At 43.6% G+C, this 14,486-nt stretch overlaps 1 protein-coding gene across 4 annotated transcripts in view; it reads right to left on the bottom strand.

The window, feature by feature from the left end:
• Positions 1–14,230, bottom strand: part of LOC311234362 (serine/threonine-protein kinase 36-like) — a 58,760-nt gene extending 44,530 nt beyond the window's left edge. The window contains exons 1-3 of one of the 4 annotated variants that reach the window (XM_084321516.1): positions 14,091–14,230; positions 11,126–11,180; positions 7,025–7,098 (exon numbers count right to left, since the gene is read on the bottom strand). In XM_084321516.1, coding sequence (XP_084177642.1) covers positions 7,025–7,028 — 4 coding nt within the window. In that variant the 5' untranslated portion in view covers positions 7,029–7,098; positions 11,126–11,180; positions 14,091–14,230. The remainder of the gene's footprint in view (positions 1–7,024; positions 7,099–11,125; positions 11,181–14,090) is intronic. The other 3 variants (XM_084321517.1, XM_084321519.1, XM_084321518.1) reach the window with 3 other exon arrangements.
• Positions 14,231–14,486: the final 256 nt, after the last annotated feature.

The raw sequence follows: 14,486 nt of genomic DNA on the forward strand, positions 1-14,486 counted from the left end.
ATGTTGCATGATCATGTATTCATTTATGCATTCTATTTCTTACGTTTAAATATCAACATCATCTGTCCATCCTCAGTAAATACTATCAAACTCCTCTGGTATTTCCAAAGACCAGAGATCATGGGACGCGAACACACACACAGAAAGGGACATTGAACGTAGAGTGAGAGAGCCCCGCCCCCAGCCCCCTTCCTCACCAGTGATGGGAGTAACGGCGTTATAAAGAATGGCGTTAGTTTTTTCAGTAACGAGTAATCTAACGGATTACTCTTCCAATCTTAATAACGCTGTTATCGTTACTGCCAAAAAATGCGGCGCGTTACTGTCTATGAATCATAGACTATGATTGAAGCTGTTTTTTTCATCAGACAGATTTCTGCGCCGAGAGGCATACTGTCCTTCTCAGCCAACCTCACTGCGATTGGCTGAGGTTGAGTAAAATGTCAAGGTAAGCCAATCAAAGGTAGAGGTGGGCGGGTGCATCCAGAGTCTGACACACAGCCACAACACAAGCGACTCAGTCAGCGTGAGACCGCGGAGTAAATTGTGATGAAACAAGGAGAATATAAATTATGATTTTTCACAATAACACCATGCTAAAAATGACCAGACATGAAAGACTGTCACTGAGCTCATTCACAACTTCCTTGAGATCACGTGACAAAATCTAAGCAAATGAATAAAGGAAAGATGATTAAACAGAAGGTTTTGTAGATGCAGTACTGAATTCTGCCATCCGGACACATGCAATTTGAAAATTATTATTATAGAATTTAGAATATTTAGAATATCAGGCCTATAAATTACCTTATTAAGACTTTGGATGCCAGCGACGACATCTCGTTTTATCAGCCCCCCCGGTGAGTGCCGGCGACGACAAATGTTGTTTTATTTTTTTTATTAGCGATCTGAATTCATATTTCATCAACCGAGTCTCCCGTTGGTACAGCAGCCCCTCCAGGAGCTCAGATGGGAAAAAAGCGCCCTCTATCGTCTATCCCTGTGTAACTGCAGGTCAGTCGATTAGACTGACCTGGGATCTGTAGAGGTGGAGCCAACTGGCTTCATTGTGCTGGTGAGCCGTCCGATCAAGAGGGATCTGATCGCGAGACGGAAAGCAGCCTGGAATATATATTTACAGCAGCCAATAATCAATCAATAAGCGTGATCGATATTTGGAATGGTGATCAGGAATTGGAATAATCTTTTTGGAGAACATCTGATCTAAGGTAAGGAGTCTATGTTACCAGTCTTGGGGTAATCGGAGCTGTATTCGCTGAGATAACAGCGTGTCCCTATGTGTGTGTGTGTGTGATCTTGAGGAAACGAGAATCGATTTCTCAGCTCGCTTCTATAGCGTGCATAAGTACACATATACTATCGATAATCTAGCGTTTATTTGAAAACGATTCATAAATAGGCCGACAAATGACAACGTGTCGAGTGTATTTGAGAATATTCCAATAAATGCAGTTATGGGGGAATCTTTCAATTTTCCAAAAATTTTCGAGAGAACGATAGCTTTTCGAAATGCTATAAAAAGGATATGAACCGATTAAAAAACAATCCGTTTCGACAATGTTGACTGCAAACAAGTCATTGATAAGCGACGGGCAGATTAGACACATAGCTATAATTTAAAACATAGATTAGGCGTTTTTAACACTTTCTATGCCACGAGGTTGCGCCAGAGTTAGCGCTTCAATGCCACCATCCACTTTAATGTTATCGTTAATATCGCCTAATCTATGTTTTAAATTATGGCTATGTGTCTAATCTGCCCATCGCATTATCAAAGACTATTTTCCAGTCAGTGCTGTCAAGGCAGATTGGTTTTTTATCGCTTCATTTCCGTTTGAGAGCATTTTGAAAAGCACCCGTTTTGAGGTAAAAAACAGTCCATTCTGGGGCATTCTATGATAAACGTCTTTTACTGGAATATTCCAGAACGTTGATATTTGTCTGCCTATTTATGAAGTTTTCAAATAAACGCTAGATGATCAATATTATACATACACGCACGCCCATTAGAGCCGCGCACGGATAATCGCTGTGTTCATTTCCTCTTGAATTTTTTCAGTAAAAACGATAGAGCCCATTTCACAAAACAGCCTATATCTTCATCAAAATGAGTCCGATTATCCTAACACTGATAACATAGATTCCTTACCTGACATCAGATGGTATCCAACTGGTAGATTCCAATTCCTGATCACCATTCGAAAAAATCGATAAGTGGATCCAACGTGTGTACAGTGCAGTACATGATTCCGCGGGGCTCAGAGCCCCCTGAATGAACCCTGGTACTCCGGCTGCATGGGTGGACTGGAAAATGTGGAGTACAAGATTTTTTTCCACATCCATTTTCATTGAGTCCATTCTAAAATCCCTTATGTCATCTGGGAGACGATAGGGGGCGCTTTTTTCCACATCCGATCGCCGGCGGCACTCGGGTATACTAGGGTAGGCTCGCGTGATGCAATATGATTTCAGATCGCTTTAAAAAAAAAAAGAAAAAAAGAAAAAAAAATCAGAGAAATCGCGTGAGTGGCTTTCAACGAGATATTAATAATTCCGAGATATCTCGTGAGTGGCAGTGAAAGTGTTAACGCTAACATTGAAGTGGAGGATGGCATTCAACGGGGTAAAAATGTAAACAAGGTCGGCACTGAAACTGTTAAAGCCATGTTGCACATCTATGGATCCGGGCCAAATCTACTCTTTCCAATGGCAGAGTTCAATCTGGATTTAGTATCACAAGAACCGTGAATGAAATCTACTGTAAATACAGTTTTAATATTGGACACTAGGGCTGGGCGATATGGCCAAAAACGTTATCACGATCAAATTATAAAATTATTTTCATATAACTCGATATCGATAATTATCGTCGATATAATTTCTGTCATGTTTAATTAACTTCTTATGCCCGGCGCCGATGGACGGGCTATTAATAGACTTGTTTTGCTGCTGCGAATGTCTCGAGTTGATGTCGTCATCAGTCCGCGCGGCGCGCACGTTAGCCAGAGCAAGCGGTGTATCCCATGACAATGTACTAACTATATCACCCTAAAATACTCCGTTCAGCCCCAATTAGGGATGCACCGATATGAAAATTGGCCACCGATACCGATACTTCAACTAACACTATCGGCCGATACCGATACCTGTATATAAGTATTTGTAATTTTTTTTTTTTTTTTTTTAATGAAACTACTGTATATTTGTATGTGTATGTTTGTATTTGTAGGCCTCTTTACTTACTTAAAAAAAGGAAACATCAAGAAATATGTTTATGGTATCACTATCTCTCTCCCAGTATCGTCTGGCGGCCTGCAGAGGGATACTATTTTCTCAACCAGAGCTTTCAACCAATGCAATGGAACCATTCTGGCGGCCTGCAGCGGGATACTATTCTCTCAACCAGAGCTTTCAACCAATGCAATGGAACCATTTTGATTGACAGTCGATTCGGCCAATTACGCCACACCGCTAGCACCCACCTCCTGCTGTCCTTACCACCAATCGGCAAGCATTTATTCATTTTCTACTTTCGGGCATGCCGCCATTGTTCTGTTTGCGAGAGCGAATACGTTAGCTGCCCGGCCCGCCGACCAGCGCTCCACAGCATGACCAAATGAGACATAATGATTTTACTGCAACACATGTTTTTTTTTTTTTTTTTTGTCTTTTTCCCCCTCCATTTTCCTCCGATTTTCTCCCATCCCAATGTTAGTCGTATGCCAATTCCCAGTCCCTTCCTGATCGCAGCGCACTTACCCCCCACAGTCAGATCATCTGGGAGAGTGGAGGCTACCACGTGCTTCCTCCGACACACGTCCAGCCAATCACCGCTTCTTTTCACCTGGCAGCGCGGATTCTCATTGAGAGGGCGTAGCGTGTGGGAGGACCACACTATCCCCCTCACGTCCAATCCGCGCTTAGCAGGCGCCCCGACCGAACTGTAGGAGTCGCTGTTTACAACGACCCGGACCCACCCCGCCAGCTTCTCCCACCCTCTGATACAGCCAATTGTATCAGTGCAGACGGCCAGCCAAGCTGGTGACAACCCCGGAGCTGTGAGCTGGATTCGAACAGGCGAATCGAGCTCACAGCTCCGGGGCTGGTGACGAACGCAATCTCCGCTCGGCCACCTAACCGCGCAACACATGTTATAATAAAACAAAGCCTTTCTATACATTTGTCTGGTTGAAAACTTTATTAACAGATTGCAGAATGGGTAGTTTGGTACGGAATGAGCAACGGAATGGAACTCAGCTATGAACGGACTAACGGAGTAATGCCTTGTTTACTGCTATCTTCGGGTAAATAATATGCTTGTTATTGAACGTGTAACACTAACTATATAACGTTAATGCCACAAAACAAATGTTTGTGTCATTTTAACAGCAGATACTTTCTTAAATGCCATCTTCCCGAGAGAGGGTGTTGACGGGGAGTTGTGTTATTAATAGCATTGAACAGCTAACCGAAAGCTAGCGTTAACTATTGTTAAAGGTTTAGCCATAACGTTACCTTGGCTAAAGTTTGGGCTATTCATAATCCAGCAATAATGGCTGCAGACCTGCAAGCAAAGTACAGCAAGTTGGCAAAGGAGTATTCCAACGTAAATCACATTTTCACCAGTAACGTTAGTCTTGCATCTCCCGGTAGCTAATGAACGGACTCGGAGTAATGCCTTGCTGCTATGGGTAATAATAATATGCTGATGTTATTGTCCGTGTAACACTAACTATATAACGTTAATGCCACAAAACGAATGCCTTGTTAATCATAAAGTAACTTTGGTGCAGTAGCTTGTGTGTGGGGGACGGCGGGCGTTGTGCAGGTAGGTCGCGAGTGCCTTTTTTTTTTGCCTTTTGACGCTACAAAAATTGATGGGTTATTTATCGGCGACTGCTATCGGCACATTTGAGCTTATCGGCCGATAGGCCGATAGCAGTCAACAAGGCACTTATCGGCCGATACCGATAACCGACCGATATATCGGTGCACCCCTAGCCCCAATACATTGCAACGACGTCCACCGCATACCCCACACTACTCTAACCGTGGCCTCAGAATTCACGCCACACACCCACTCGGCACGTAAACTATAAAATAGCGGCGTGCAAGCTAATTATCCTAGCCAGCCTTGTTTCCAATGTACTAAATATCACCCTAAAATACTCTGTTCCGCCCCAATACATTGCAACGACGTCCACCGCATACCCCACACTCAGGGAGCGAAATTAACTTTTTGACTCACCGGCCAGTGGCGGGTAGAAGGGAAGAATCTACCCGCCAAGCATATTTCTTACCCGCCAACTTTTTTTTGATACAAATTTTTTTTATTGTTATTTTATATAGATTTTTTTTTAATAAAATATATATATTATATAATCATACTTGTGATTGTGTTATCTGCGAGACATCGCCACCTCGCTGTCTGCAAACAGCTCCACTGTCTGTGTGTATACTCGAGTGGCCTCCAGCTCCAGCAAGGATTCTCCGGGGGTGCAGCTGGGCCCTAAACGCTACATTCAGCATGCAAAAGAATTCTCCGGCGCTGCACCTGGACCCTAGTCAGCAGCCCTCACTCATGCGATGTAAACCAGGGACTCGAATACGCATGTTGTTGTTGTAGGACATTGATGCCAAGAGCTATCTGTAGCTACTGCTGGATGGCGTTGGGACAACGCCTCAGTGAACTATTTAGTTTACTGCGACATTTCGTAGTGACTAGTTACCTAGCCCAGGGGTTCCCAAACTTTTCAGGCCAGGGCCCAGAAAATAAGGCGTCAGAGAGCCGCGGCCCAATGCACATCGTCGGGCTTTTTTTTTTTTTTTTTTTTGCCAGGCGACCGATTTTTTAAGCCAAATATCAATTCAATCCTATTAAGTTAGTTCAAGTTAGTTATTCATTTATACTACTACTAAACTACTACTACTAAATGTTCGTTGAAATAAGTAGATTTTTCGTTTTTGTTTATTTATTAAGTTAATATAAAACCATATAGTCACATTTTAGAATACAACTAGAAACACTGTCCTGGCCTGCTTCTAAGTTCAGTGGCCCGACAAAAAAAAATAAAAAAAAATATATATATTTTTTTTAAATCATCTCGCGGCCCACCCGTGGCTGCTCGCGGCCCACCTTTGGGTCGCGACCCCGACTTTGGGAACCACTGACCTAGCCAACAGAGGTATTATGCACTGGACTATTGCTGGAGGATTTGTTGATGTCGGGAGCTATCCGTAGCTAGCCGGCTGGATAACGTTACACAATGCCTCGTGTATTAAACTAAGTGAATAGTTGACTGGGTCATTTTGTAACGGTAGCTAACGTTATCTCACGAAGGTCCCACACTGACTAGACTAACGTCACGGTGAGGCAATAGCCTCTGTTTACATGCAGGCATTAGCAGCAGCAGCAGTGCTAACTAACGTCACGGTGACTCGGAGGCAATAGCCTCTGTTTACATGCAGGCATACAGAAACAGGTGGGGAGGGGCTAGCAGCAGTGCGCGGTGCGCGCTTCATGTCGGCTGAGACAGCAAGTGAGAACTCCGCTAAAGAATTGGATCATGATTTTCGGTTTTCACATGACTATTTGATAGCCCGTCACACGGCGCTCAGACGTCTCAGTGGGAGGCGCCAAACGTAAAAACTGAGCGCAAATGGCGGGTGGCGCTCTCTAGTTTCGGTCCCTGCCCACACTACTCTAACCGTGGCCTCAGAATTCACGCCACACACCCACTCGGCACGTAAACTATAAAATAGCGGCGTGCAAGCTAATTATCCTAGCCAGCCTTGTTTACTACTGGAGTCTAGGGCTGTCTTAAATACTTCGAAGCTTCGTTCGATGGCACAAGCTTCGAACATTAAAAAAAAATCGAAGTTTAAAAAAATAAAAAAATAATTATATTTATTTTTTTTACTTCGATTTGTGTGTGTGTGTGTGTGTGTGTGTGTGTGTGTGTGTGTGTGTGTGTGTGTGTGTGTGTGTGTGTGTGTGAACTACCCATCCCAGTTAGGACAGCCGAATCCCGTCCAATCTTTCGCCGTCGACTAAAGACTCACTTCTTCAACCAGTATCTGAAATGATAAAAAAAAAATTAAAATCTAACCGTGACTAACCTTACTGTCATGCACTTGTCCTAATAAACTAACCTACACTGTAACACGCAACACTTGATGAACATTGTTACTCAGCTGAGAGTTGTACCCTTCTTGCTGTCTTGTCGTACAGAACTTGTAAGTCGCTTTGGATAAAAGCGTCAGCTAAATGACTAAATGTAAGTGTGTGTGTGTGTGTGTGTGTGTGTGTGTGTGTGTATGTGTGTGTGTGTGTAGGTGTGTGTGTGTGTGTGTGTGTGTGTGTGTGTGTGTGGGCGCGCCTTGTAGAATTCCACACATAAGAAAGAAAGATACTGGGATGAATAAACAAAATAGGAAATAAAATGTAGAAATGCATGCAATACATAAATAAATATGAATCTCCATATATGAAATATAACATTTAGATAAGGTGCTACTGAGATGTTTTGGTGAGTTCTTTGTTTTTTTGTGGAAGTTGCCCTTCTTAAAAATGCATGAACATTCACTGATAATTGGTCTGTAGTGGAGTCTACAAGGTCTACATTGCCGGACCATGTAGAATCGGGACCTTGTAGACTGACATAATTCTGTGCATAGTTTAGTCTACACAGGCCATATTTCAAATAATCAAAATCTTACTTCATTCATCTTAAACATTCTTGATTTGGGGGATTGGTAGTTCCCATGAAATCTGAAGTTGTTCAAACGACAACAGCGATCCACCTTGAATTAAATCACACAGCCGAGTGAAACCTTGTTGGATGCGTCACAGTCACGAAAGGGGCTACTTAATTAATTAATCCAACCCACTTTATTTATAGAGCACATTTAAAAACACCAACGTTTACGAAAGTGCTGTACAAGTCCCACAACATAAGATAAAAAAAAACAAAAAAAAAATTAAAAATTTTTTTTTCTCGAAGCTTCGAATTAAAATCGAAGCTCGGCCCCGAAGCTTCGATTGCCAAAAAAAGCTTTGAAGGTCAGCCCTACTGGAGTCCTACCCTCTCTACCCAGAGGTGCAGCGCGGGTCTCCCTCACTGTCGGCCATCTCCTTCACTGATTGGTTGTTAGTGTGTGTGCTCATATCCAAGCTTGGAAAATCGATATGGAAACTTTGCGACCACGTTTCATGTTTATTTCGAGGAAATAATTCATCACGATAGTTATCGTTTTATCGCCCAGCCCTATTGGACACTGCTCCGCCATTTTGAATCAGATTGCAACAAAGGTTATCCTATAACCCTAGTTATATGAGTAACTGGCAAGCATCTTGCTCGCTCTATTGGATAGTACTCGTTATACCATTGTATACATTGAAAGTATTTACCATGCACCTTACATCTACCCGGCCATGCCCACTCCTGGTCACGCATATAACCGTGACGCGTGGCCGTGCTCAACCCTTCCGAGCCCGAGTTTCATTCGAAAGACAGTCAGGGGTCCTCAGGGCCGCAAAGCAAGACGCTTGCCAGTTACTCATATAACTAGGGTTATAGGATAACCTTCATTATATTTCGTATACTGGCTACGCGTCTTGCTCGCTCTATTGGACTAATGGGCGGAGTAAGGCGCATAGGCCCGATAGATGTACCCACTGAGGCCCCCTTTATGACCACCAGAAAAACGGGGAGGGTCCTGGCCCTCACACTCGTCCTAACGAGGAGCGGAGGGATAGACCACAGACTAGGGCTGCACGATTTTGCGAAATAATCTAATTGCGAATTTGCAATTATAATATATATTTTTTTTAAGCAGCCCCACAGAGGTTTATTGTAAAATGCGGCTTGCATCTGGCCTACGCGGTGGGTCCGTCCGGGTCATAGTACTAGATCAATGGTGGCTCACTCGGTGCATCACAGTTAGCCTATATCTCCGCCGTCCCTGCTACACGCAGTCGGGACCACTACACTCACTGACGTTAGCCTATTAGCCCGCCGTCCCTGCGGGTGGTTCTCTCCTCCCACTGAGGCACCCTTTATGACCACCAGAAAAACGGGGAGGGTCCTGGCCCTCACACTCGTCCTAACGAGGAGCGGAGGGATAGACCACAGACTAGGGCTGCACGATTTTGCGAAATAATCTAATTGCGAATTTGCAATTATAATATATATTTTTTTTAAGCAGCCCCACAGAGGTTTATTGTAAAATGCGGCTTGCATCTGGCCTACGCGGTGGGTCTGTTCGGGACACTGAGCCTGAAAATGTTTCTTTTTACCTGGGAATCGATACCGGTACCTTTTTTTCTGTACTTTACTCTCCCTCTCTGAAGTCTAAACTTCACAACACACAATCTAAAACCCCTTACCTCCGTCTCCCAAACCGTTCCTACAACAATAACAACTTGCAAAGGAGATCTTGTATCTCAATGGGACTTCCTGGTTAAACATTTTAAATAAAAGCATTAGCAGGTTTTTCTTTGCGATTTGCTAATTGCATCATTTCAAATCGCGATTTCGATTTAAAATCGATTAATCGTTCAGCTCTAATCTGTACTTTATGTTGTTGCATATTTGAAATAAACTTCAATCAAATCAAATAGGGCCAGGGATACTTTAAAGCCCAACCTCTAGGTTAAACCCTACTGATCAATTATGGGTAGTTTACATCATTGGTATATCATTTCATTATTTATTTTTTTCCATTTGACACCGGAAATGCCACTCTGAAAGAGTTAAAAAGGTCCACGCACGAATAACATGCATGCGCGAATCAAAAAAGCGTATCAAACGCCGACGTCACAACAGGTCAACAGGACAACAGGTGCATATTAATGAGCCGAATCTAAAAGCTTATCAGACGCTAGCACCTAGCACGGCCGTGACGTCACTCCAGGAAACGTATGCCTTATGTCCGTCCGGGTCATAGTACTAGATTAATGGTGGCTCACTCGGTGCATCACAGTTAGCCTATATCTCCGCCGTCCCTGCTACACGCAGTCGGGACCACTACACTCACTGACGTTAGCCTATTAGCGCGCCGTCCCTGCGGGTGGTTCTCTCCTCTTTGTGTGCCCCCGTCCCCGCGGAGGAGCTTGTGGGCTCAACGGCAGCGGCGGCCGCAGGGCGCCGGAGCCCGCAGCGCTAGTTAGCTCATAGCTATCGTGTAACACTAGCCTTTGCGGGCTCGGGCGCCCTGCGGCTGCCGCCGCCGCGCCCATGGGCCCCCCGGCAGGGCATCCGTGGGGACAGGGTGTACAGAGAGGAGAGAACCATTTTGGGTCGGCCGTTCATGCCGGCCAGCGAGCCGGATGTCGGGATATGTTGTTAGCACAATAGCTACCAAGCTAAGCTATGTTATCTACTAACGTTATAAACACAATATGTGTACAACGACACAATGATTTACATTATTACAAATATGGTAACGTGGTTGTGGCTTTTACAAATAGTGGTTAGCTTTAGAGATGGATGGATGGCTATAATCACGGAGCAATAGTGAGGTGAAACAGATACATTTCCATTCGGCTAGTAGTAGCAAGCATATATCTATGGTAGCAAGGCTCTCTGCCTGCCACTAGCTGTGTGACTCTCAGCGCCCCCTGGTGAGCCCCCTGGTGCCCTGCACCTGTTGTGACGATTACACACGCACGTTATGAACAATTGATTAAAATATGCACGTGCGTGGTGATTGTGTTGGGCAGACAAAATGTTTGATAAAAACGCTAAAACTGGGTCAATTTCAATACTTTTTTTTCCCCTTCTTCATGAAAGCCACTGTTGGCCTAGTCCACATTGTTTATTGAACAAAAATACAACGTGGAGGTTGACCTTTAAACATTTTAAACACTTTCTAACACTACACCATATTTTATCTATTTATTACTTAAAGATTTGTACTACTTCTCTACCTCATATTTGCATTTGTTGCATTTTGTATATTTTGTATAGTGTTTGATCTTTATTCTTTTTACTGTATGAAGCACACCGTCAGGGGCCTCATACAGAACCAAGCATTTCACTGTAATGTACATGTACCGTATAATGTGGCAAATAAAACAAAACTTGAACCTTAAGATACTTACTGTAAGGACTGTTACTGCTGGTGTATCATGAGGTGTTGGATCTTCAGACATGCCACTGCCAAATGGGGAGAAACGCAATTAGTCAAAGCACATACTTTCATACTCATAACAAGCTACAACAAGAGCTATAACATTCATATCGACTTGTGCATTAGGCGACATCCCATGAGGATGAGACAGGCCAGTCTCGCTTTGTTTGTGGGCCTTTGTATCTCATTCTGACTTTGCATTTAATTCGAGCACCTCCTGTCTCTACTTTGCGATGCATGCCTAAATGCGATGCTTATGACCGTTCCTAAAGCTAAAAGAGTTTAAAGCCACTATAAAGAGTATTGATCCTTGTAAATGTTTTAATTGATGATATGATAGCATTTCCACCCTGAACCTTCTTGTACTACTTTTAGCTGGGCGGTGGTGGTCTTGGTGTGAGTTTTATGTTGCATCTGTCGTGTAGGCTTAACTGCTGCCATTCTTGGCCAGGTCTCTCTGGGAACATAACTTGTAATATCGGTGTGACTAAACCTGGTCAAATAAACGGTTCAATAAAATACATGTCGTTTGGATTATTAGTTTCGCAAATGGTGGCGTTAGTTAGTTGACTTACCGTGGTAAGAGCATGCCAACGCAGGTTAACCCTTTCACTGCCACACGACTGACGACTGACTCAGATCCCTACCTTGCTCTTCTGAGCTACAGAGCATCACCCCTCGCTTGCGGACTGTCACCTGCTGAGCTGCTGATGAATCGAAAGCTGCGTACCACACTGCCGAGTTACTCAAAGAAAAAGAAACATCCAAAGTTGGAACAAAAGCTACAACAACAGAAGATGAAACAGAAGTCATTCTATGACAGAACAGCCAAGCAGCTTCCACCACTATCAAGCAACGATACAGTTAGGATTGAAGATCCTGATGGATGGAAGACAAAAGCCACTGTTATTCAAGAAGTAGCTCCACAGTCTTTCACTGTGAGAACAGAGGAAGGGCATATCTTCAGACGTAACCGTCGCAGTCTTCTGAAAACACAAGGGACTGTTCGAGAGCTCAGTGAAGCCCACACTGAGTCTGAGTCCGTCTCTCCACCTCTGACAGACTATAACCCTGACAACAGTCCAGGTGAACCGGTCTTAAGAAGAAGTGCAAGAGAAATCAGAAAGCCTGAAAGACTGGATTTGTAAAAAAAAATAAAAGAAAAATGAAGAAAGCAAAAGAAAAAAAATAGAAAAAGTGTGATAGAAAGATTTTATATATATAGTGTAGTATGTATTAATTATGTTAATATGGTAATTGGTTAAAATGGTGTTAAAGAAAAAATGGTTAAGATACCCGACACCTGTAATTTAGTTTTTCTACCGTTTACAGAGAAAGGGGGATGTGATGATTAAGGATGTTATGATTACTTTGCACCACTAGGTGTCAGTATGATAGGCTCTGATAAGCAGAACATCCAGGAAGTAAGAACGACCATCTGGAGATAACATGTAACTTGTGCTGTGGTAGTAAAATAAAGTACTGGTGTTCATGAGCAAGGACTCAACTCATAATTGAACCACTGAACAAAACAAGCCGGTTAACCCTTTCACTGCCACACGACAGCCGGTTTACCCTTTCACTGCCACACGACAGAAGGTTAACCCTTTACTATCACACAACCGACGGCGACTGAATGAATGAATGAAAACTTTATTTAACAGATTGCAGAATGGGTACAATACAGTACGGCTCAATACATACAATTGTTAAGGGGATGCAGACCTGAGAAAGACGTTTGTCTTGTTTCCATCAGGGTCCCCCATTTTCAATTCATATAGACATATATGACATACATGACATACAGATAGTCAGTACTGCTACATCTATACATTTATGACATACCAGATTTGCAAATACAGTACTTTTTGTGATACAGAAGGAGTCAAGAAAAGGGAGTATATACATTTGACGTAGAAACTGTACATTGGAGGAGGTTGGGTGGGGGGGGTTGGGTACATTGGGATATTGACAACCATACTGGGTAATTTACATTGGAGGTGGTTGGGGGGGGGGGGGGGCACACTGTATAAACAAGTAACACTGTACATTGAGGGGGGGGGGAGGAGACACTGTACAAACAAACACAATTGTACATTGAACTATTGACAAAACCATACTAGGTAAATGACTGTACATTGGAGGGGGTTGGGTTAGGATATTTACAGGGGCCAGTGTTGAATTGCAGTCTCCCGTAGGTGTCCCTTGAGAGAGGTTTTGAAAGTGGGTAGTGATCCACATTCCTTTACAGCTTTGGGTAGGGCGTTCCACATTGATGTGGCATAATTGCGAAACGTGTTTAGTCCCTTATTTGAGCCGAATCTGGGTTTAACATGATTTGTGGAGCTCCCTCTGGTGTTGTGATCGTGGTATTCACTGACCTTTGGGAAGTATTTTGACATGTACATGGGTACCTTGGTCGTGTAGTGTATCTTGTAGACCAGGCCCATTGCAAGTTGTTGTACTCTGTCGTCTACTCTAAGCCATCCTAGGTTGTCAAAGTGGGCAGGGGTGAGGTGGGTTCTAGGAGTAAGGTCAAGCAGTAGTCTGACCAGTTTGTTTTGAGATGTTGAGATTTTGAGATTTTGTTTTGAGACGACCGTCAGAAACCGACATTATGTTCGCTGGGAGCCATGTTGGCTAACGTTACACTACAACTAGCACCGTGAGCAGAGGAACAAAGGCTTGTTTGTTGGTTCCGTTGGCCGAGTAACGTTAAACACAAGGCTTGTTGCCTGAGAGACCATCAGTGACTATACTGTTGCTAACTATGTTAGCTAGGTTAGCCCGGCTAGTAGCCATGTTAGCTAGTAGCCATGTTAGCCGAAGCGAACTGACGCTAACGTTAGGCCCAGCCGTTCTGCTCGGCGACAAAACGTCATCTTAACGCCAGATAGGGGAGCAACTAAACATTTAGACAACATGGAGAACGTTACCTGCGGTGTGGTTGTGTTCTGGCTTCGTGTTGTTGGTTGGATGTAGAATAGTTATCACTGTTCTCCCGCAGAGCTGCTTTGTTAAAAACAATTCATCTGAGAAACGACGAGGAGCGGAGGAACGACGCGCCTCACTGTACGGTTACGTAGTGTTACGTGTGTTGTTACGTGATGACGTCAGTCGTGACGATCCCATATTATGCAGCGTGACCCAGAGGATACTATAAAAAGAAGGAAGGGTCGTCACGTCAGAATGAATGAATGAGTGAATGAATGAAAACTTTATTTAACATATTGCAGAATGGGTACAATACAGTACGGCTCAATACATACAATTGTTAAGGGGATGCAGACCTGAGAAAGACGTTTGTCTTGTTTATATCAGGGTCCCCCATT

This window comes from Notolepis coatsorum (genome assembly GCF_963971535.1).
Source record: "Notolepis coatsorum genome assembly, chromosome: 1".
Classification (NCBI taxonomy): domain Eukaryota; kingdom Metazoa; phylum Chordata; class Actinopteri; order Aulopiformes; family Paralepididae; genus Notolepis; species Notolepis coatsorum.